Source organism: Pongo abelii, chromosome 12 (assembly GCF_028885655.2).
Source record: "Pongo abelii isolate AG06213 chromosome 12, NHGRI_mPonAbe1-v2.0_pri, whole genome shotgun sequence".
NCBI lineage: Eukaryota > Metazoa > Chordata > Mammalia > Primates > Hominidae > Pongo > Pongo abelii.
The window spans coordinates 77,453,509-77,478,228 of record NC_071997.2 but is presented as its reverse complement, the minus strand read 5'-3'; the positions used below and the strand labels follow the sequence as shown (position 1 = coordinate 77,478,228).

The 24,720-nt window shown below is 47.3% G+C and overlaps 1 protein-coding gene across 7 annotated transcripts in view; it reads left to right on the top strand.

The window, feature by feature from the left end:
• The window catches only part of EML6 (EMAP like 6), a 259,228-nt gene that overhangs the window by 211,995 nt on the left and 22,513 nt on the right, over positions 1 to 24,720 (top strand). For all 7 annotated transcript variants that reach the window (XR_008522134.2, XR_008522133.2, XM_024242556.3 and 4 more), the window contains exons 27-29: positions 65 to 266; positions 376 to 502; positions 24,193 to 24,271. Coding sequence is in view for 5 of the 7 variants with exons in the window: in XM_024242556.3 (XP_024098324.2) it covers positions 65 to 266; positions 376 to 502; positions 24,193 to 24,271 (408 nt within the window). In the remaining 2 variants the exon portion in view is untranslated. The remainder of the gene's footprint in view (positions 1 to 64; positions 267 to 375; positions 503 to 24,192; positions 24,272 to 24,720) is intronic.

The following is a 24,720-nucleotide window of genomic DNA, read 5'->3' as shown; positions in this document are numbered from 1 at the left end:
GATAAACGAGCCCAGAGAAAGGAATAACGGTGGCTGGGGTAATCACCAATTTCGGGCTTTACAGGGACAGCACGCAAGATTCAAGAAGTACGTGGGGCACAGTGCACATGTCACTAATGTGAGGTGGCTGCACAATGACTCTGTGCTGCTCACCGTGGGCGGCGCCGACACAGCCCTGATGATCTGGACCAGGGAGTTTGTGGGGACCCAGGAGAGCAAGCTGGTGGACAGTGAGGAGTCGGACACCGACGTGGAAGAGGATGGAGGTGAGCCCCCACCTGCCATGTGCCTCCTGCGCCGAATGTACCTCCCAACACCTCCCTTCCTGGGCCACTGCAAACCAACTGGCTCCCCAATCTCTTTCTGTTGTTTGAGGCTATGACAGCGATGTTGCTAGAGAAAAGGCCATTGACTACACCACCAAGATTTATGCTGTGAGCATCAGGGAAATGGAAGGCACCAAGCCACACCAGCAGCTGAAGGAAGTTTCCGTGGAAGAAAGGTATGGTGTTGCCAGGTTTGCTTGCTTTTATTATACCTGATAACAAGAAACTTGTTTAAGCCACAGTGCATTTTCTTTGCCCTCAAAGTTGCTGCTTAAGTCTATCTTTTATAAATCTGCACAGAGTCTTCACCTGTACACAGGCTTAAGCTGAGAAAAAATTGCACAACATCCCAGTACGTGGCAAAGGGCGGTTTATACTTTGTGGACGTTGGTTATGGAACGTGACTTGAATAGACATGAAATTTGGGTGGACTAGGCTTCTCCATGCCCAGAAAAAATGCTAGGGTAGCCCAAAAGCAGTCCTGACTGTGGTGGCTGACAGGAAAGCCTGCTGACCAGCAAGGTAGGAGGGAGGACGGGCTTCTGAGGTCATGGAGGAATAGTTGCGGAGTTGTGAAAAACCGTCTTCCATTCTAACCACAATCTGTGCCTTATACTCCATTCACTTGGTGTATCTTCTCTTACTGTGTCTTCATTTGCCCGGATTTGTCTGGGTGAGTTTGGCAATTCCGGCCTATCCCATTTGGTTTTATTGCCTTGGATCCTCTATGTAGAATGAGAGTTTTCTAGTATTATTTTGGGGCTTTTCAATGTGCTATTTTAAGTATTGATAAGAATTGTCAAACACTTTAGCATTTCTAAAAAAGAAAAGCTCAGAATTACTATTTTACTTAATTTATCATATTCATGCTAAGAGTGGATATTGAATAAAAATTCTAATAACTAAAGAGAATTTCATGGATCTCAAAGATGTTTTAAGAATTCTGTTGGCTGTTCACATTGAGGTAGGCTCGATGTTCACAATACACTGGTCTCACAATATATAATTTATGAGATTCAAGTAGTTTGCATTTAGTATGGCTTTCTGCCTAACAATAACTAATAAGTCTGACCTATCACTTCTTACTATTATGTGGGGTTTTAGATGCAAAGAAATGTAACCTCCTCCTCCTCCTCCTCCTGCTTAAATTCAGTGCCAGATGTTAAAATAAACTTGGTAAATGGTGGGTGTGCTACTGGCAAGAAGATTGAATCTAATGCAAAAAAGCCCTAATTTTTCCCTAGCATCTTTGTTAGATGTTACAAAGATCCAGAGCTCTCTTTTAAGAAAAAATTAGAGATTTTTCTGCAGTGGTCTTCATAGTTCATTTTGCTTGCAACATGGTTTTAAAGTGGCCACAAACAGAAAATAATTTTTAAAAGTCCTAATTCTAAGAATTAAGGGGAAAAAAGAACCATATGCACAGAAGTGCATGAATAGGCCTCCCACTTAAATAATCCAATCTAAAAAAATGTTTCACCTGCATTATACATTCCTTTGAAAAAAAAAAAAACAACTACCCAGCCTTTCTAATTTCATTTCTAGTTTCACATACCATTGTGAAATGAGTTGACATGGCCATTATCCCAAGGGTGTTTCTAGCTGATTTCTGTAAGTCATTCGTACATCATGCTGAGATTCATACTGGCCACCAAAATATAATCATTTAACCGAAGCCCCAAATTCCAAACACTACAGCTGATTTCAAACCCAAACCAAGGCTCGCCTCATCCTCTTCTTGTCTCGTTGCCTCTTTGGGGAAATCTGTCAAAATTTCATAATGCCCAACTTAATGAAAGGTAGGAGGACTGATGATAGAGAGGACCCTAAGAATTTTTCATTTTAAAATTCAGAATTTTCACACATTACCCCATTTTATTATCAAGCTATACCCCATCAGATAGGAAACTGTATAGTAGCATACACTGGAATGACTCTTTTTTTTTTTTAACAAAAGGAAAAAGCCTTATAATAGTATGAGATGGGGTAGGCAGTTCAGTACTTTACTGGCATTTAAAAAAATTCACACCAGGATTTAGTGAAGAAAACAATTTTAAGATAAATATAGGGTCTGGAGGAATAATCAAACCTTTTCTGTAGAGAGCAGCTTCCTGGATAACTTAAAAAGCCTTGACAGCCTCAATTCCCAGAAGGAGCTGTAACTAGAGCACACACTGCCAGCTGCACAGCATGCCGGGAGCAGAGTGGGGCCGTGCCAGGTAGGGTCAGCTAGTAAAGAGCAATAAATGATGGCCAACTTAGCAGTCTCCATGGGGGCAAATCACAATCAGAACCAAGAACAAGCAGACTCCACCAGTCCTGGTCAGTAATTTTAGGGGAGCCTGAACCTCAGAGATCAGACTGTAGGCATCTTCTGGACCACAAAATAGAACATTGCCAGGCAAGGCAGGGCATTCGGGGAATTTGAGAGAAAGCAGGATGAGTGATGGAATTGGGAGGGTGGCACAAGATGTTAAACAGCATATCTTAGTCCTCATCTAGGGTATAAAACAGGACCATGGACTCTAGCAACCTGGAGTGACAGAGGGGCAGAGAAGGAAAAATGCTGACATCAGGACCACATGAAGCCAGGCAGCAGTGGCCAACTTTTCCCTGGGAATAATCAGGGCTGTTGCCCAACAGCCCCTGATACTGTTTTCTTTGGCTACTTCAAGCCCTGCTTGAAGATTTGACAGACAGGGGTTTTCCTTGGTGTTCCCGTCATTGTGCCTTCTGTATATACCTGCAGATACTTCTGTATACCTGGGTGCTTTTTCTAAACACTTGGTTTAAGACATGCACCAATGAGACTAATGGGAGACGAGTACTCGAGGACTGAAAGAGATGTGAGCTTGGAACAACCACTCCACGCAGGGTCCTTAGCACTGTTTTGTCTCTTAGCAATGTTTCAGGCAGCTCTACCTCTGGTAAATCCCCTGTCACCTAAAAGCAATTAGAAACCGTGAGATGACTGTAGCACCTGTCATACTGAGAAAAATGCCTTGAAGGCAGCTGTGCTTTATGCATCAATTACTTTTGAAGCAACTGAATTCCTAATTCCTAAATTTTAAGATAGTTGTGGATTGTTTCTAATTAGACTCAGTTATTTGACTTTAAAATAGCTGTGAGATTTCAGATCATGCATCCTTGTACAATTGCTAATTGCATTGTGAGTTCGTATTCTTCAGAAGCCATACGATCTTCAGTTCTAATCTTTCAGAAAAGGAGGAAGCTGAGAAGAAATTTACAATTGGTCTCAAAAGAATCCGGGGTTACACATACCAGATATGTAATGTCCATGAGGTGTTCAGCGGGTAGCCCAGTTACTCCAGCTTTCCTCTAGCACACTGGGATACCCTGCCTCCGTGACCCAGACTCATCTGGCTGGTCCCCAACCTTAGGTGAACCCTTGGGTGATCTTGCTGCTCAGCTGCCACGTGTGGTGCGTGGCTGAGGAAAGTCATGAAGTCTTTTCTACTTTTGGGAATCCATGCTTTCACTCCTTATCTGGGCACTCAGGGCTACCCCATGCTGCCCTCCTTCGTCCCCAGCCGAATTGATGCTAATTCTGGTCTAGAGGAACCCTTCCAAACCTTCCCACCTCTCAAGTGCCATGCCCCAACCTGACACACCTCTTACTCTCAACTTTTGACCTCATCTCCTTTGCCATGTTTTCTTATAATGTAATCTTTTGTCCATCTACAAACTTAAGATATTTAATTGATACTTAAAATATCAGAAAAGTTCCTTTTGGGGAGAAAAAATGAAGGAGGAAAGCATAGTTTTTCAGAGCAATTTAAGATACAAAATGCTTATATCATCTCAACATGAGGTATGGTGCCCAAATCCTGTATTCAGACTTCGGTAAAAACAGTTTTCCCCAATTCATCAAGTGATGAAATCCCTAAGGTTTGCTTGGTACCAAATTACTAGAGTTGCCTGTAAAATTAAGAATTTTCTTTTCACGTTACCAAAGTCACAACTAGTTTACATACTGTTTTTTGATTTATAACATAGGGGCTTTCAAGGGGGTCACCCAACCCAAACTGGCCTAAGCAAAAGGGAACTTACTGGTTTACACACCTAAGTATGCAGGAGTAGGGCAACTTCAGGTGGCACTTGTTAAGAGAACTCAAATGTTGCTGCCAGGATTCTGGTTTTTTCTTCATATCTCAGTTCTGCTTCCTCTGGGTTATTACAGTTCTTCAGGTAGAAAAATGGCTGCAGAACTTACAGTCTCTGTGGTTCAAAATCAGTAGGAAAGAACTGCCTCTGATTCACAAGTTCCCCTACAAATGTCTTTTGAGGTGCTATTGGCTCTGGTGGGCCCCGGGACTACCCTTGAACCAATCACTATGGGCTAGGAAGAAAAAGTCTTTGACTCTTCCCTTGGAAATAGTCAGCTGCCACCATAGACTAGCAATGTAATCACTTCACCTCTCTGTAATCACTTCCCCCAGAGGTGATTTGGACAGACCCAAAATAGAATATGTCTACTACAATTCACCCTTTTCTTGTCATATATATCCTCTTAAAATGGCCCCATTTAAAACTATTCTATATATAGGCCAGGCACAGTGGCTTATGCTTGTAATCCCAGAATTTGGGAAGCCAAGGTGGGCAGATTACATGAGGCCAGGAGTTCAAGACCAGCCTAGGAAACATGGTGAAATCCTGTCTCTCTTAAAAATACAAAAATTAGCCTGGTGTGGTGGCACACACCTGTAATCTCAGCTACTCGGGGGGCTGAGGCACAAATTGCTTGAACCCAGGAGGCGGAGGTTGCAGCGAGCCAAGATGGCACTGCTGCACTCCAGCCTGGGTGACAGAGTGAGACTCTGCCTCAAATAAAAAGAAAAAAAAAAAAACACTAAAACCCCCCACTATTCTATATGTAATTTGAAATGCAGTTATGCCACCTTACCAAAAAGAGGTGGCTCAAAGTCTCAGCCAGTTGCCACATCCAGGATCTGAGAGTACTGTGAAATTTTCTCATCCAGGTCCAGATAAAGCCCCTCATGGTCCTGTGGCTAATGATAATATTAACCACCCTAACTTGCCAAATAGTGGTAAAGAGAGGACAGAATGAAGATAATTTTTTTGAATCACCACTTTGAAGGAGGGAGAATGAGACAACATGCAGTGGTCACTGGTCCATACCGTATTGTCTTCAGCTGGACTGGACAATCAACGATTCCTGCCCTAGCCATGTGCGAGTATTACATGACTGGATGGTGATGTGAATGTTGGAAGATGCCAGCCGTCAGGATATAAAGGTTTTGTTTGTTGTTTCAAAACGTACACATATGGAAGTGAAAAATAAAAGTAGGAAGTAACATAATACTCTCTTAAAAGTACAGCTCTCCAAGTGTCCCAGGTTCCTACTGGGATGTCAGTGACGCCCCTGTATTTTGTCATTCTCATGGGAAAATTTGTATCCTCCCGCCCCCCCATGAGCTCCTCCCTTGACGAGAGACTGGCTCAGGGCTTGGCTGCTCCACAGACACGCATAAGCTGTCACTTTGCTTGAGGGAAGGTCAATTTTTAGACATCTGCCAGGAGGCCCACATTTCAGGTCAGTTTAAATTCCATTTTTGTCATTTAGTCCTCTGGCCTAAGATTTGGAGTTATATAGTATCAACTTAGAAAAATATATATATATATATTTATATTTATATTTATATTTATATCTATGTTTGAGACTGGGTCTGGCTTTGTTGCCAGGGTGTAGTACGGTGGCGTGATCCTGGCTCACTGCAGCCTCAACCTCCTGGGCTCAAGCAGTTCTCCCACTTCAGCCCCCCAAGCACCTGGGACTAGGACTACAGGTGTGCACCACCATATCCAGCTTATCTTTATTTTAGAGACGGGGTGGTCTTACTATGTTTCCCAGGGTGTTCTCAAACTCTTTGGCTCAAGCAGTCTTACACCTTGGCCTCCCAAGTGCTAGGATTCCAGGTGTGAGCCAACATGCCCAGCTCGAAAAATATGTTTTTTTACATTTCAAACTGATACTTGAATTCTCAAGGGAAAGATATATCAATTAAACAAATTACTATTCTATTTCTTAAGTCAAATCACTTGTCACTCTGCCCTCATTTTTGGTGATAAACTGAGTATGAGTTAATTTATTATTGGTAGATATTCCTTTTTTAAAGTATAGTTTATATTATTTGTCTCTGGAAGGAATATTATAACCTTTTGTAGGCTCAACTAATTTTCATTAATGGTTTGGTATTGGCATTGCTTCGTGTTTAGATTGTCACGTTTGGTCTTTAGCAGACCCTCCTTTGGGTGGCTGTACGTGTCGTTTTTGTAGTACCACCATGTACCTTTGAAATCGTCTGTTTTTTGCTAAGGAGTCCCATGCTTATCTTTGGTGTTCCTGTCCTGTGAATGGCGTCTGGGCTCTATGAGTACACATTAGTTGGAGATTTGGAGAACACACAAAATCTAGTTTATTCTCCTTTAATTGTTCTTTCTAATGGAAAGTGGTGATTATCACAGAAAAGAACCTTAGGGTATTTTACTGTTGAACAGTAATTACTATCATTTGTAACTACTTTTGCATATGTTTTTATTACCTAGTAGTATATCTGCATAACTTTTTAAAAATCAGGGATGGCCAGCAAAAATTCAACCAAATCAATGTCAAGAATTATTAGAGACATTTAAAACTTTACCCAATTAAAGTGAAACAATTTTGGTGAGTTACAGTTTTTATACCACCATCTGAGCGTGCCACAACAATCAACTTATAAAATCCATTAATGCTGAGGTTTGTTACTTTTAAAAATTGTAGTCTTATATTCACATTATGTTTTGTTATTCACATATATCTTTAAAAATAATGTTTAAGGCCAGGCGTAGTGGCTCACACCTGTAATCTCAGCACTTTGGAAGGCTGAGGTGGGAGGATAACTTGAACCCAGGAGGTTGAGGCTGGCAGGAGTTTAGATGAGCCTGGGCAATATAAGGAGGCCCTATCTCTACAAACAAAATTTAAAAAATTAGCTGGGAATGAAAACACACTCCTATAATCCCAGCTACTCAGGAGGCTGGGGTGAGAGGATCCCTTGAGGCCAGGAGTTCAAGGCTGCAATGAGCTGTGATCACACCAGTGCACTCCAGCCTGGGCAACAGAGCGAGACCCTGTCCATGAGTGAATGAATCAGTGTATGTTCAAACATCTTGGACTCATCTCCAGAGGTTTTCATTATCACATTAAGAGAAAGCCAGAAATTAGAAACTTACAACTATGGAAATATTTAGTGCCAATGTCCACATTTTTTGTTCTTATCAAATTATCATGCAGATTCAATTTTGTATATTGTGGTAACTACACTATCACAAAGGAACATTCTTTTTGATAATTGATATGTAGCATGTAATAGTATCTCTAAGTTTGGGTTATGATCTTTTACTGAAATTCATATGAGCTGACCAGGTATCAGTCTTCCTAGTTACATCTGGTGGAGCCATGCTTAGTAATTTATTTTTAAATGCCTGCTGTTTGACATAGGTGGATGTCCTCATTTCTTCCTCACTTAACCGGCCACATAGGGGTTGGTCATAATGGATATTTTTATTTGCTTTATACAGTTGGAACCTGCATTCTACAGAAACCCAACTTTCTAATAAGATACAGAATAAATAGAGAGTTAAACTATTATGGAAATTGGCATATAAGTACTCACTTAACCTTTATGTTTTGAAGAGGATACAATAATTAGCTCAAGGATTGTTTTCTCAATACACCTGAGTCAGCCATCCGTATTTTTTTCAAGGTCCTTTATTAGCAACTGCTGAGGCATACAGCTTTTGACTGTCTATCCAGGGATGAATAAAAGAATGTTAGACTTAACACTTCCTGTTTCTACATTATGTTTGTAACATTATTTTACTTATAGCATTTTTCACCTGTCACTGAAAAGAGGTTTAACTGCACACTTCTTTTGTTACCCGAGAAGCTGCATAATTTATGGCCAAAAGTCAAAATCCCAAACTCACCTAAAGCATATTTTTTTCCTTCCTCAGTAGACTTTGGGCTTGTTGCCAGTCTCTCCTGCTTAGCTCGGGCTAAAACGGTCATGTCACTTTTTTTTTTTTTTAAAGTCTCAGCTGGGCACAGTGGCTCACACCTGTAATCCCAGCTTTGGGAGGCCGAGGAGGGTGGATCACCTGAGGTCAGGAGTTCGAGACCAGCCTGACCAACGTGGAAAAACCCCATCTCTACTAAAAATACAAAATTAGCTGGGTGTGGTGCACATGCCTGTAATCCCACCTACTCGGGAGGCTGAGGCAGGAGAATTGCTTGAACCCTGGAGGTGGAGGTTGTGGTGAGCCGAGATCAAGCCATTGCATTCCAGCCTGGGCAACAAGAGCAAAACTCTGTCTCAAAAAAAAAAAAAAAAAAAAGAAGTCTTAGGCTAAGCGTGGTGGGGCAAGCCTCTTATCCCAGCACTTTGGGAAGCCGAGGCAGGAGGATTGCTTGCAACCAGCCTGGACAATATAGGGAGACCTTGTCTCTACAAAAAATTTAAAAGTTAGCCTGATGTGGTGCTTTAGTTGCTTGGGAGGCTGAGATAAAAGGATCACTTGAGCCTGGGAGGTCAAGGCTGCAGTGAGCCATGATCATGCCACTGTACTCCAGCCTGGGCCATAGAGCAAGACTCTGTCTTTAAAAAAAAAAAAAAAAAAAGAAATAGAAAAGTTAGTTTTTAATGCTTAAATTATATTGCCTTAGCTCCAACTTAGTGCAGTTTACTTTACAAATTATGGATAACTGTAGATACTGTGATATTTATAGTTTTAGTCACTGATGTGTTAGATTTTATCCAGATATTCAGCTGTTTTACCTGGGTAGATGACATGTACACAGCCATCTTCTAAAAAAAGTTTCAAGCAACAATGTTTTTATATACTCTATCAATCAAACTTTGTGCGTTAATTAAATACTGTTTGTATTTAAATCATTATGGAATCTCTGACTTCTACAAGAGTTGGGTCAATGAGAGTCAAAGCAAAACTCAGCTCCCCTTGGATTTCCTCTTACATATAAAACCTCAAAATAATTTAGTGTCTACCTTGAAAGTGGCCAGCTATGTTCTGACAGGGGCTTAAAGACATCCTTTGCTTTAATCCCACTTCTGACACCAATCTGCTTAGTCCTCACAGGACAGTGATATTAATGATGTGAATGAGGGAAAAGTGATTGTATAAAAGTTAGGTGGGGCCAGGTGCTGTGGCTAATGCCTGTAATCCTAGCACTTTGGGAGGCCTAGGTGGGCAGATCACCTCAGGTCAGGAGTTCGAGACCAGCCTGGCCAACGTGGCAAAACCTTGTCTCTACTGAAAATACAAAAATTAGCCAGGCATGGTGGCGGGCACCTGTAATCCCAGCTACTCAGGAGGCTGAGGCAGGAGAATCGCTTTTACCTGGGAGGCAGAGGTTGCAGTGAGCTGAGATTGCACCATTGCACTCCAGCCTGGGCAACAAGAGCAAAACTCCATCTCAAAAAAAAGTTAGATGAAGTTTCTCTAATTTTAGGGTATGCAGAAAGCTATAGATACAGTTACATAAGGCAGAAGCTAATAGCATTTTTTAGGCAGCACTGTTAGGGCTTCCCAAGTCCCTAGCATGCCTCAATGAGACATACAGTCATGCTTATTGGCATTTTTCCAAGCACAAGAGGCTTCCTTTATTTCTCTGAGATGTATTTTATGCTTTTCTACCATCTCCTCCTGAAACACATACGCAAATGTTTAGGAGAATCTGAGTACATGCCTACGAGCTCCGACAGTATAAGTAACTACTACAAAACACTTCTAACACACTTTGACACGTCTACTATGCGAACTAACTGACTTTGGCTTCAACAGAACCCTGTCTCAGGCCCAGGCTTCAGGCTGTCTGAGGTTCTCTTCAGCACAATGTGATGGGTTCCTTGGACATCTTCTGGCTGCACCTGTTCGGATCTCTGAGAAGATTCTGTTTGTCTTTGTTCTGTTTTGCCAAGTCTGAGATTGGCACTGGGGAAAATTGCCTCTCTGAGGGCTTCATTTTTGGTTTCCTTATTATCTCATTTCTGTTGGTGGGAGACCTGGGAGTTGTCTTAAGAACTGAACAATCACAGGACCTTGCTGTTGACCTGCTCAGGGTTACACATAAAGCCCTCCTCTACCAAGTAGGTTGTCAACTCTGTGAAAGCAAAATTTCTGTTTTATACACTGCTTTATCTCTATAATCTAGAACATGCTGGCACTTAGTAATATGTGTTGAGTGAATAAACAGACTCCTTAACAACAACTTAACAAGATTTAGGTTCATTTTCAGTCTAGCCCATGGATTAGATATCAAATTCTGAGATCTTGTTGACACTTTGTCGTTAAAATCCATAATCCAGCTAGGAAATCTCTGCTTCTAAGCAGTTGGCCTCCCTGGTCATCCTTCCAGTGCTCAGGCTGCAGCCTCCTCCATCTGGCTTCTGCCTTTAGGCAATTCCAAGTAGTGGTCTGAAGTGGAGAAGCCCTTACCCCAGACTGCATCTCAGTGGTGTTGAGGGTAGATGTCTGCTTTGTCTGGCAGGGAATGTGTGATAGTGGATGTTTAGGAGGGGTCTAGAGGATCAGGCAACTCTCCTTTCTCTGTCATACTTGCCGTAAGTTTACTTCCATGTGGATGGATGAGTATTGCTTCCAACAGTCCCCATGGACGAGGACTCATTTCCAAGTACCAGTAGCCCCTTGTGATATGCACCCATATTTGGCTGATCCCAGCTGTCAGCATTCCGTCATTTTCAATAGCCCCCACTTGTGGACCAGCAGGCATGTCAGAATCCTGACGGGTGATCCTCATCCTCCCCGCTCCCTGCAGTGCCCCTGCCTGGGCTCTGCTCTGTCTCTCTTGACCCTCCCTCCAGGCAACAGCAGAGGCTAACAACTTTCATACAAGAGATGGTTGTCCTGCTTTAATGAGGTTTGGGCATCCCATACAAGTCTGGGGGTGTGTCCCAAGTGGAATTCCTCTCCCAATTCTCTGTGAAGAGAGGGGAAAGGAACCATTTCACTTCCCAAACTGCCTTCTGCCACAGAGGTAACTTCACTCTCCAGCCATCTCAGCGGCCCGGCACAAGCAAACACGAGGAGGCGGTGCCAGAATTATTCTTAGCAGCAGATTATAAAGGAGGAATCTGTGAATATTCTGCATTAATATTTTAGTCCTTGCGGAATATATTCACTGTCAGTCTATGGCATATGTTCCTTAGGAAACCAAGGAACTTTTACCAAACCAAAATTAGAAGTAGTTTCTAAGCCTTTTATAAATGGTGGTGCCCTTACCTGTGAACTGACAGGCGCTAGCACCAAATGACCTCAAAATTCCACTCTAGCATTAGCATTTTCCAGAATTTTTATTAGACTGTGCTTGCAGTTGAATGGATAAGGCCTTAAAACCTATCTTCCATCTCATTCTTTCTGAGTTGATTTGAGTGGGCTTATGAACTGAAACAAAAACAAAGTTCTATAAAGAAAACTATATACTGTGGGCTTAAAAAATTTTATGGGGTTTCAGAGATTTTGTTTGTTTTTTTTTTTTGGTCATGTTTTGGTTTCAACTCTAAATTAATAGCCTTCTTTAATCCTGATTCCTTAATTTATGAGTCTATGGCATCAATATAAAATTTCACTGGATTATAAACTGTGTAGGATTATCAATTCCCCAGTGGATGGTACTGTACCTATCATGGGACCACTGTGTGTCTAATGTGGTGCCTTGCACTTAATACACAGCAAACAAATACTTTTCAAATGAATAGATGAATGGATCAATTTACTTAGCCTGTTCTCTTAATATTTAATCTGTCTTCAAGATGCTGTGCAAGTCCATTCTTGGTCAGCGACCACTTTTACCTTCACTTCATTAGTGACTATGGATGGTCTTTGTGGGAAATGATGTGACTGATGTAGAATCCAGGATGCCCCAATTGGCCCTGGGACTGCACTTGACAAAATGACTTTTTAATCTTTGTAGTATCTGTCCTTCAGGAATTACAATGTTTGTTTGGTTTAAATCTATTTAACCCCAGACAGAAGGAATCGAGAGGATTCTGTGTCACTGTAGCCATCATGCCTATCATACACACCAAGCTGCTTTGTCAGCAGGTTTACAGTGAAACAAAGAACATGCTCATAAGTGACTATGAGAAAATGAGAAGAATGTAGACAGATTTCCTTCAGTCACCAAATCACCGTATATAAGTAATCCCAGTTTTCCTTCTAACCTTTTATGCTGTGCTTGGAAACAGAAATCTGGGAGAATTTGCCCCCAATTTGTTTTTAATTTCTAATTTTTTAATGGACACGCAATAATTTTATATGTTTATAAGGTACATAGTTTCAGTATTTTCAATGTATAGTGGTCAAATTGGTATCATTAGCGTATCTTTCACCTCGAACATTGGTCATTTATTTCTGTTGGGACCCTTCAAAATCCTCTCTTCTGCTATTCACTCATATGTGGAAGCTGCCCCCAGTTTTTTTAAACGCCTTATTTAATCAGGAGATCTGTGGGAATTTCAAGCTCGCCTGAGGCACGATGAGCATGGTGAAGTGGCACAGTGTCAACGGCAAACGAGCAACCTGCGCTCCCAGCTCCTTCCTCAGCGTAGCCAGACAGAGGCCCTTTGTTGTCATTGATCAATAGCTGCTTTGTGGGCCTGTATTGTTAGAGTTGCTAAGAACTGACCATCCTGCTAAGCTAGTGCTGCTGAATTTACCATATGGAGACTGATGAAAACTGCTCAATCCTATCTTGAAGCTTGGCCCAATAAATGGGGAGGAACTTCTAGTTCTACATTTCCATCCTGTTTCCGAGGCTGGAGTGACCTTACAGAGCCTGAGAGTTGGTACAGAGATCTGCAGTTGCATGTGTGGTGTTTAAGCTGAGCCCAGCCCTCCCCGTGGGAGAGTGATGGCACACGTGTAGTGCACGCAGGGCGAGGAGCACTCCTGCTCCAGAGCCCTTCTCTCTAAGCTACATTCTTCTTCACCCCACCCCTTCGTTCTGCAAGAGTTCTGCCCGCGGAGCTGCAGCGAGCAGGTAGAAAGGCAAGACTCCTGTTCTTTATGAAGATGGAAGGGACTGAAATTATAATATCTATTAAACCCAGAAATGCTGAAATTAATCATCTCCAAGGCCTGTTGCTTAGCTAGGTAACTCCACCAAAAGCTGAATCATTCGTTGATTTTTTTCTAAGTGAATATGATGCTATTTTCATAACTGATTTTCTTTATTCAAACCCCTTGATTTTCTGTATTGGTTTGAAGCAAAGCAATGACTTCTCTCTGACAATTTTAGGCATTAAATCTGCTGTTCATTATAGAATAGTTTCTTCACTTTTGATGACAGAGTGGACAGTGTATAAAAATCCAGAAGTAAAGTGTTGGAAAATGATTTTTAGAAGATTAATGTGCCTAGGAAATCACACTCCCACAATGTAATCATCGAATCAAACCTACTCACTTGTGGAGATACAAGAACACTTCAAAAATATGTAAGCACTTTTCTGTAAAAAGGGAGTGTCTCTCCGAAGACTGTGGCAGAGTTGGGTCTGATTATTTTAGGCAAGTGTCTGAACATCTCACAGATTCTCCATTTGTGGGGAATGGGCACTACCAGGGGTGTTGACCCGCCTCCTGTCTATTAGTGTGTGGTCGGGATGTGGTAGCTGAGGAGGCATTTGCAGGAGTGAAAGGTGTGAAGGATCAGGGTGCTCTTGTGGGTATGTTTAAAGTATGTTGGCGTGCTCTTTACCCGACTCCCTCCCGCTCATTTGAAGTTCGTGTCATGCTCTGCCATCTTCTGCCCCTTCCTGTTCTTGTCATCTGTCAACTTACTGTCTCTGAGCATTTCAGCTCATGGTCAACTGGCCAACCCCAGCCAGCTCCTGCCATGCCCTGGGTTACATCATCACCTGGAACTCCTCTGTCCCTCAGTGTCTTAACCAGCTGTCCTCTGGATTGCTCATTCCCGGGTACACCTGCTCTTCATCAAGACAAACGAGTGCCTAGACACCTTCGTTTTTCCCCAAGTTCATCAGCCCTTCCTGGCCTCACTTTTTGTGCCTACCTAAATGCCATTTCCCAGTCCTGTTGGCCCTTCTCCCCTACATTCCTCCTACCACCTGCCTCTCCACTCTTCTAATAGGAAGTCCCACGTTGGCATGGATGGCCACCACTAGACAGGCTGACTGGCTGCTGCACGTGGCCCTCCAAGCTACTGCCTCATTTTCATCCTTTTCTTTGGTTGGTGCTCTCTGCCGCTTCTCAGCAGTCATCCAGGTTCCACCCCTTGTCAACCTCCTGCCACTCCTTCACTGAGAAAACAGAAGCCACTGGCACACACTCCATCTTGGTGCTTCTTTCTCTCTCCTCCATCTTACTTCCCATCCTTCACTCACGTAAGCCATTCACCTTCTTCCCTTTCTTCTCAGAGGAAGTAAGTCCCTTCTCCTATTCAAGACAGGTCTGTCACCTGGTGCTTGACCCCGGCCTCCTGTCCATCCGTGCTTCCTTATCTGTGTCTCCTGTGTCACTCTCCCACAGCCAGATCCATGTCCTCAACCAAAAAATACATCCCAGTTTCCCACCTCCACCCAACTCTCCTCAGGAAAAAAACAGGTCCTTTGACTAATCTTATAAACTTACACATTTCTGCCGTCACCTTCCCTCCAACCTTTTTCCTTTCTCATTCAGGCCTTGCAGTCTTTTCTTCACTCTATCCTATCTCATCTGCCCTCTGTCCCTGCCGTTCTGCTGACATGGGGACTCTCTAACCCCTGAGTCCGGTGACTCTCCTCTCTCTGTCTTACTAAAAGAACTTGTTTCTTCTACAGTAGCATTGTCCAATAGAAATATGTGAGCCACGTGTATACATTTTCTAGCAGGCACATTAAAAAAGTTGAGATGGTGACATTGATTTTAACAATATATTTTAACTCGATATATTAAAAAATATTTCAACATGTAATTAATATAAAATTATATTTTACGTTCTTTTAAAAATTTTTCAGTAGGACTTCAAATTCCAGTGTGTATTTTACAATTATAGCACAGTTCACACTTTTGAAAGCCACATGTGGCATTGGCTACTGAATTGGACAGTGAGTGTTAGAGAAGAATATAAACGTTCTTCTCTCGCCTTTTTGAAAGAATCTCTCTTGGCTCTTCTGGTGCCTCCCTGTCTCTTCTCAGTGTCTCACCTCTGTTTCCTCTTCCAGCCCCTTACATGCTGTTGGTCCTCAGGATTTTACCTTTGGCTGGCATCTTTTCACCCCCTACCATCTACCCTCTCTCTTAATTGATCTTTTATATCCCACCCATTGGCTAGTGATTCCCAGGGTCATATCACTGACTCCCATCTCTCAGTGGAACTTCTAACTAACAAAGCTATCTCACAGGTGTTCAAAGCTCAACGTGCCAAAACTGAACTCATCATCTTCCCTCATTGATATTTTCTCTCTGTCTCATTCCATGATACCACCATCTATTCAGATATGCAAGCTGGAAAACTGGTATTGCCCTTGAGTTGCTTTTCCTACTTCATCCCCTAAAGACTCTCCATAACAAAGTGCTGTGAAGTCTATTTCACCAACCTTTCTTTAAATATTCACCTTTTTTCTTCTCTACAACCACTGCTCCAGTCAAGTGCTTCATCATTCCTCTCTTGGATCATCACAGTGGCCTCTTCAGTATTCTGCCCATCTTTACTTAGTTCCCTTTACGCCACCCTTTGTACTCTCATTTTTTCACCCAAATAACTTTGTATTCACCTAAAATAGCCAAGTCTAAAACCATATCCCCATTTTTAAAACAACAACAAAAAAACACAAAGCTGTGTGATAGGCTTCAGTCAAGAGCATTTTTAAGAGGGTAGGCTTCTTTCAGGACATCCTGTAGTTCTGCCTGAATCCTTTCCATCAGCCCCATCACTAAGCATCTCTGTACATGATTCTGGAGGACATAGGAATACACTTAACAGAGTCCAGTTCTTAGGAATACCCTTAACAGAGTCCAGTTCTGAAGAATGCACTTAACACAGTCCAATTTGGTCTTGATAACAGAAAGGCCCCATGGCTTTGGAGATTTTTCCTAACCCTGGATTTATCCTAGAGCAGTGGTTGCTAATTTCTCTGTGTCCATCCCTACCCCCCTCCTTCCCTCCTTCCCTCCTTCCCTCCCCCTCTCTCCCTCCCCCCTCTCTCCCTTCCCCCTCTCCCATTCCTCCCTCTCTCCCCCCTCTTCCATTCCTCCCTCTCTCCCCCCTCTTCTCCCTCTCCCCCCTCTTCCCCCTCTTCTCCCTCTCCCCCCTCTTCCCCCTCTTCTCCCTCTCCCCCCTCTTCCCCCTCTTCTCCCTCTCCCCCCTCTTCCCCCTCTTCTCCCTCTCCCCCCTCTTCCCCCTCTTCTCCCTCTCCCCCCTCTCCCCCTCTTCCCCCTCTTCTCCCTCTCCCCCCTCTTCCCCCTCTTCTCCCTCTCTTCTCCCTCTCCCCCCTCTTCCCCCTCTTCTCCCTCTCCCCCTCTTCCCCCTCTTCTCCCTCTCCCCCCTCTCCCCCCTCTTCTCCCTCTCCCCCCTCTTCCCCCTCTTCTCCCTCTTCTCCCTCTCCCCCCTCTTCCCCCTCTCCCATTCTTCCCTCTCTCCTCCCATCCCATTCCTCCCTCCCTCATCCCTCCCTACCCCTCCTCCCCCTCCCCTCTCTTCCCTCCCCTCTCTTCCCTCCCTCCCCTCCCCCTTCCATTCCTCTCCTTGCTCCTCTTCCCTCCCCCCTCTCCCCTCCCCCCTCTCCCCTCCCCCATTTTCCATGCCTCTCCCTCTTCCCTCCCCTTCCCTCCCCCTATCCCCTCCCCCTCCCCCACCTCTCCCCTCCCCTTCCCTCCCTCCCCCATCCCTCCCCCACCTCTCCCTTCCCCCCTTCCCTTCCCCAACTCTCCCCTCCCCTTCCCTCCCTCCCCCATCCCTTCCCCACCTCTCCCTTCCCCCCTTCCCTTCCCCACCTCTCCCCTCCCCTTCCCTCCCCCTCCCCCACCTCTCCCCTTTCCCTCCCCCACCTCTCACCTCCCTCTTCCCTCCCCCACCTCTCACCTCCCTCTTCCCTCCCCCCACCTCCCCTTCCTCTTCCATCCCCTCCCTCTTCTGTCCCTCCCCTTCTCCCCTCCCCCTTTCCCCTCCCCTCCTCCCCCTCCCCTTCTCCCCCTCCCCTTCTCCCCCTCCCCCTCTCCCCCTCCCCTTCTCCCCCTCCCCCTCTCCCCCTCCCCTTCTCCCCCTCCCCTTCTCCCCCTCACCTTTTCCCCCTCCCCTTCTCCCCTTTCTCCTCTCCCCTTCTCCCCCTCCCCCTTCTCCCCTCCCCCTTCTCCCCTCCCCCTTCTCCCCTCCCTTCTCCCCTCCCCTTTCTCCCCTCCCCTTTCTCCCCTCCCCTTCTCCCCCTCCCCCTTCTCCTCTCCCCTTTCTCCCCTCCCCTTCCTTCCCTCCCCTTCTCCCCTCCCCGTTCTCCCCTCCCACTTGTGTCCCCTCCCCCTTCTCCCCTCCACTTCTCTCCTCTCCCCCTTCTCCCCTCCCCTTCTCTCCCCTCCCCCTTCTCCCCTCCCCTCCCCTCCCCCTTCTCCCCTCCCCTTCTCTCCCCTCTCTCCTCCTCCCCTCCCCTTCCCTCTCCTTTCTCCTCTCCCCCTCCCCTTCCCTCTTCTTTCTCCTCCTCCCCTCCCCTTCTCTCCCCTCTCTCCTCCTCCCCTCCCCCTTTTCTCCTCCCTCTCCCCTCCACCGTCTCCCCTCCCCCTTCTCCCCTCCCCCTCCCCCTTCTCCCCTCCCCCTCCCCCTTCTCTCCTCCCCCTCCCCCTTCTCTCCTCCCCCTCCCCCTTCTCTCCCCTTCTCCTCCCCTTCCCTCCCCTTCTCCTCCCCTTCCCCTCCCCTTCTCCTCCCCTTCCCCTCCCCTTCCCCTTCCCTTCCCCTCCCCTTCCCCTCCCCTCCCCTTCCCCCCCTTCCCCTCCCCTTCCCCTCCCCTTCCCCTCCCCTTCCCCTCCCCTTCTCTCCCCTTCCCCTCCCCTTCTCCCCCCTTCCCCTCCCCTTCTCCCCTCCCCTTCTCCCCTCCCCTTCCCCTCCCCTTCTCTCCCCTTCTCTCCCCTTCTCCCCTCCCCTTCTCCCCTCCCCTTCTCTCCCCTTCTCCCCTCCCCTTCTCTCCTCTTCTCCCCTCCCCTTCTCTCCTCTTCTCCCCTCCCCTTCTCTCCTCTTCTCCCCTCCCCTTCTCTCCTCCCCTTCTCTCCTCCCCTTCTCTCCCCTCCTTCTCTCCCCTCCTTCTCTCCTCCCCTTCTCTCCCCTCCTTCTCTCCCCTTCTCCCCTCCCCTTCTCTCCCCTCTGCCCTCCCCTCCCTTTCTCTCCCCTCTCCCCTCCCCTCCTCTTCTTTCCCCCTCCCCTCCCCTTCTCTCCCCTCTCCTTCTCTCCCCTCTCTCCCCCTCCCCTTCTCTCCCCCCTCCCTTTCTCTCCCCCTCTCCCCCTCCCCTTCTCTCCCCCCTCCCTTTCTCTCCCCCTCTCCCTTTTCCCTTCTCTCCCCCTCCCCTTTTTCCCTTTCCCCACCTCTCCCTTTTCCCTTTTCCCTTTTCTCCCCCTCCCTCTTCTCTCTCCTCTCCCCCTCCCTCTTCTCTCTCCTCTCCCCCTCCCTCTTCTCTCTCCTCTCCCCCTCCCTCTTCTCTCTCCCCTTCCCTCGTCTCTCTCCCCTTCCCTCGTCTCTCTCCCCTTCCCTCTTCTCTCTCCGCTTCCCTCTTCTCTCTCCGCTTCCCTCTTCTCTCTCCGCTTCCCTCTTCTCTCTCCCCCTCCCCCTTCTCTCTCCCCTTCCCCTCTCCTTCCCCCCCTTCTCTTCCCCCCCTTCTCTTCCCCCCTTCTCTTCCCCCTCTTTTCCCCTTCTTTTCCCCTTCTTTTCCCCTTCTTTTCCCCTTCTTTTCCCCTTCTCCTCCCTTTCTCCCCTCCCCTTCTCTTTCCCTTCTCCCCTCCCCTTCTCTTCCCCTTCTCCCCTCCCCTTCTCTTCCCCTTCTCACCTCCCCTTCTCTTCCCCTTCTCCCCTCCCCTTCTACTCCCCTTCTCCCCTCCCCTTCTACTCCCCTTCTCCCCTCCCCTTCTACTCCCCTTCTCCCCTCCCCTTCTACTCCCCTTCTCCCCCCCTTCTCCCCTCCCCTTCTACTCCCCTTCTCCCTCCCTTTCTCCCCTCCCCTTCTACTCCCCTTCTCCCCTCCCCTTCTACTCCCCTTCTCCCTCCCTTCTCCCCTCCCCTTCTCCCCTTCCCTTCTCCCCTTCCCTTCTCCCCTCCCATTCTCCCCTTCCCTTCTCCCCTCCCCTTCTCCCCTCCCTTTCTCCCCTCCCCTTCTGCCCTCCCCTTCTCCCCTCCCCTTCTGCCCTCCCCTTCTCCCCTCCCCTTCTGCCCTCCCCTTCTCCCCTCCCCTTCTGCCCTCCCCTTCTCCCCTCCCCTTCTCCCCTCCCCTTCTCTCCCCCTTCTCCCCTCCCCTTCTCTCCCCCTTCTCCCCTCCCCTTCTCTCCCCCTTCTCCCCTCCCCTTCTCTCCCCCTTCTCCCCTCCCCTTCTCTCCCCCTTCTCCCCTCCCCTTCTCTCCCCCTTCTCCCCTCCACTTCTCTCCCCCTTCTCTCCCCCTTCTCTCCCCTTCTCCCCTCCCCTTCTCTCCCCTTCTTCCCTCCCCTTCTCTCCCCTTCTCCCCTCCCCTTCTCCCCTCCCCTTCCCTCCCCTTCTCTCCTCTTCTCCCCTCCCCTTCTCCCCTCCCCTTCTCCCCTCCCCTTCTCCCCTCCCTTTTCCCTTCTCTCCCCCTCTCCCTTTTCCCTTCTCTCCCCCCCTTCTCTCTCCTCTCCCCGTCCCCTTCTCTCTCGTCTCCCCATCCCCTTCTCTCTCCTCTCCCCGTCCCCTTCTCTCTCCTCTCCCCGTCCCCTTCTCTCTCCTCTCCCCGTCCCCTTCTCTCTCCTCTCCCCATCCCCTTCTCTCTCCTCTCCCCGTCCCCTTCTCTCTCCTCTCTCCCTCCCCTTCTCTCTCTCCCTCCCCTTCTCTCTCCCCCTCCCCTTCTCTCTCCCCTCCCCCTCCTCTCTCTCCCTCCCTCTCCTCTCTCTCCCTCCCCCTCCTCTCTCTCCCTCCCCCTCCTCTCTCTCCCTCCCCCTCCTCTCTCTCCCTCCCCCTCCTCTCTCTCCCTCCCCCTCCTCTCTCTCCCTCCCCCTCCTCTCTCTCCCTCCCCCTCCTCTCTCTCCCTCCCCCTCTCCTTTGGATTTCCCAAGACATTCTAAAACCATTGGAGCATTTTATGCCACATTTTGGAAGCTGAAGAAAGCTGTTTCCTCCAAGGACACTTTGAACATTGTCTGATGAACACGACTCAAAACAACTTCAAACTTGCATTTCTTGGCTAGTTGGAACTGAGTTTCCCCACACTCACACCCACACCCACACCCCTCTTTATAGAAACTATTTGGAACGACTTGGTTTCTCACAGGCTGTCCAAGCCTCACTCCCCAGTTGGCTCTCGTGTTGTACTCATCTTGGATTGCAACTGACTCGTGACCTCAGTGGTTTCAGAAGCTTCCCTGAGCACTTTGGCCCTGAACGCTGTTACACATTTCAGGTCATTGTGTGCTCTGCTCCACCTCTTGCTCTGTCAGCCCAGTGCCTTGGGGAGGGGGAAAGGAGGGACAAGTACCCAGGCATTGGCCTGCCTTGGGGGTCTGTGCAGGGCAAGAGCCCATGTCAGGATAACACTCCCCACATCTTCAGTTGAGTCTAAGCTTTCTCTTCAGCAGCCCAGCAGTGGGCAGTGGGATGACAGCAGGAATTGGCCTTCCCATGATCCTGCCCTGCCCACAGAATATGCCACCTGTTTCCACAGGGGGTACAGGGTTGTGACTCTCCCCACAGGCACTAAAGAGCAGGGCCGACTTGTTACTCAACACCAAGCCCCAGGCTGGAGTTCACAGGCCTCTCCCTGGGCTTCCTGCCTTCACTCTGTCTTCTTGGCAGGCTTCTCCTGCTCTCCAGAGCTTAGGCCTGTCTGCCACCCTCTCTCCTGATTATCCAGTTTGTTCGCTGTCTTGCCAGGCTCCCTCCTTAAATATCTTGCCAATGGAAGCTCTTTCTCCTTTGTTCCCTGACCCTGCCCCCCTGCCCCCCTGCCCCCCTGCCCATTCTTCTCAAAGCCTACTTGCCCCACCAGGCCCCTTTGTGTCTCTGCTCCTCCCGCCTCCAGTCTCTCACCCCCTCACCTTCCCAGATCTTGGCCCCACTGGGTCTCCCTGCCAATGCCGGGTTGTGCCCACGGCCTTCCTCGCACTCCTGTCCTGTGCCAGCTGGGAATGACCAACTCTAATGAGTTGATTGGACTGAAAGTGAGTGAATGTCCTCATGCCTCCACTCCTTCCCACCTCAGCAAAGCTTTTCAGAGTCCCCTTTCTGATGGAATCTGAATCTAGAAGGATTTAGATCCACAGAAAACTGTTTAACTTCCAGTGCTTGGCTACGTGTGAAGTCTCTGGCAGTCCCTCCCACATCTGATGTTATGAACACTGTTTATAGATGCCTGGAAAGAAGCTTTTAATACTTGTATTGTGTTTTAACTTGCTTTCCTTTGGAGGCAGGGAATTGTCAAGTAAGTATTCATACCGCTCTGGAGAAAAACACAGGTGTTTGGTGAACATCCAGTACTAAGTGTTCACGCAGAATCCACAATCGCGAAGGGTCAATACTTAAAATCCGCTGAATTTGCCACAATGCAGGTTTCTTCCCCTTGCTCCTCTCATCTTCAGTTTTGAAGCAATACAGCTGTAAACATATGCTTGTGAAATGAGAAAGAAACATTGAGATTGCTTTACCTTTCGGTTTTTTTCTGAAAATCAAGGTGAAAAAAAAGCATCGGATTGCCTCTGTGTATATATATACAATCTCCTGTATATATAAGTACACGGTGTTTGTGCTTGTATGCATACTCTATATTCACTGTATAATATATTACATATTATACAACCTGTGTGTCCCCTGAAATTGAGCCCTGTGTTTATCCTCGAATTATGCCTTATGAGCCATGCCATAGTTCCAGTGTCCTCTTGCTCTCCTCATAGCCCCTGGCTTGCTTTTGTCATACACTTAAATGTTCTTAGGTGAAAGAAGAAACCCACGGATTTCATTTGAAAGTCCCACTAAAACAGAAGAAAGAGCAGATGTCCTGGGAAGCGATAATTAATGTGAAGGAAGTGTCTAATTGTGAGAACTGGCATGCCCCCAGTCTCCCGATTTTGCTCAATTTAGTGGCGATGATGTCAGCCGGGGGTGTCATTTTGCAGAGATGTGCTCTCTACCCATTCTTCAGTGGTGATTATAATACCATTTGGTCCAATTATCACTTATGATTACATAACATGTTTTGATTGAAGAGTTTCTGAGAAAATAAAGGTACCCTGTCTTCCCCTGCACACAAAAGGAACCCCCGCAAGCCATTGGAGCAGGCAGGCTGACCTACCAAGAAACACTGGGAATTATTAGGCTAAATTATGAGTTGAACTTGATTTGGAAACAAAGTATCCATTGTACGTAACTCCCCACGACATCCAGGAAGATGTCATTGTTTTTCTGACAGCAAGTTTCTCCCCAGCACACTCTAAGCAGAGTCCCCGGGCGCATTCGTAAAGTCACGGAGAGTGTGCGGGAAGCATTGACAAAGCTTCCTTTTCTCTCCCTATTCTGTAGGCGCTTTAGTGCAGAGTTTGCCCAGAGACGCCAGGGTATGAGCTTTCTGAATTTGTAGACTGGTGCACTCTTTCATTTCTGTTTTAGTTCTTTGCTGGCATGCTGGGGAAGCATGGTGTGTGCCACACAGGAATGTCTGTTCACTTGGAAAATGCTTGTGCATGAATGAGGTGGTTGCTAATGCGACTCTAAACTGTACTAAGTTTCTCACTTGGCTTTGTTTGCTGCTTACAAGGGGATCAAGGTAATCCTTCTCTTTGCATATCCTGGGAGCAATAACTAATTACTTTGGAACATGCGGTGGGAGCTGGTACAGTTCTCTCTCGACCCATCCATAGAGAAATCTGATTTAAGGAAACCCCACATCACCAAGAACTGGCCTAATCATCTAGGATTCCATTAGGGCTTACACGTTATAAAATCTCTTCATTAAATTTGGAGGCTCCAGTCCCCAGAACTGAGGCAGGAAAAGCAACCTTTGGTGTGGTAGCAGCTGAATGCAGACCCGAGTCCTGAGGCGAGGGCGGAGTGGGAGACAGGAGTGCTGTCTGTCTCCTGTCCCTCTGCTTCCTGCCTGCCTGTCTGAGAAGTCAGGCTGACCTAGGCACTTGGCATGTGGTCCTTAGGGCCCGTTCCGAAGCCTGGCTTGTAAGTGCCACTTCACGCCACACCGTGGCCATTGACAGCTTAATTCTGAACAATGTGAGCACATCCCTGTCTGAAAAAGGTCAGCAAGTCTAGGAAATGTGGCCTGTCTCCGCTCATGGTCAGGCTTCTCCTTGGTTTTGAACCAAGCCCCTCTTGTCTCAAGCTCACGTGTTCTTCCTGCTCCCAGGAGAAGGTTAAGCAGAGGGAGGAGGGCTGACCCTGACCGCGGGGCCTCAGGTGTGGGGAGGCCCAACCCAGTGCCTGTGAATTCAGGCTGGGTACCATGGCGGGCGGGGAGTGAGAGAGGAGGGCAGGACTGAACAGATCCAGGTGGAGGGGCCTTTGAGGTGGGAGGAGAGAGGAGGCCAGCACTGGCCTAGACAGGCCACATCGGGAAGGCAGCCTTGCAGTCCTCGTTCAATGCTGTGCTTCCTCTGGCCGCTCTCTCTTCCAGGCCACCCGTTAGCCGAGCAGCTCCCCAGCCTGAGAAACTGCAGAAGAACAATATCACCAAAAAAAAGAAACTGGTTGAGGTGAGTTAAACAATTACTTCTAGTCTGAGATTGACGTTCTAAGACATACCTGATGGACATCCCCATCTGCACGTCCCAAAGACACAGTTGAGTGAAACGGAGTAGGTCCCTTGGGCTCTCTTTTGTCCCCCTCCCTCCTACATAGCACTGTGTCTTCCATCCCAGGGACCAGAGTCACAGCCACTGTATCGTATTCCTGCTTCCTCCAGCCCTGTCACCAGGTCCTTTCAGTACTAACTCTAAGACGTCCTTTGTTTCTCAAGCCTGGCTCCGTTTCCCTCCACTTGGTCCCACTCAGACCCTCAGCATCCCTTCCATGGAGAAGAAAGAAAAGAGGCAGGGGAGCACATATTCACTGTCTCTAATGTTGCCTGAGCCCTGACTGTGTGCCGGGTGCCCTGCTCCATAGCCACGAAGCGTTTCATACAATCCTCACACACAGGAGGGAC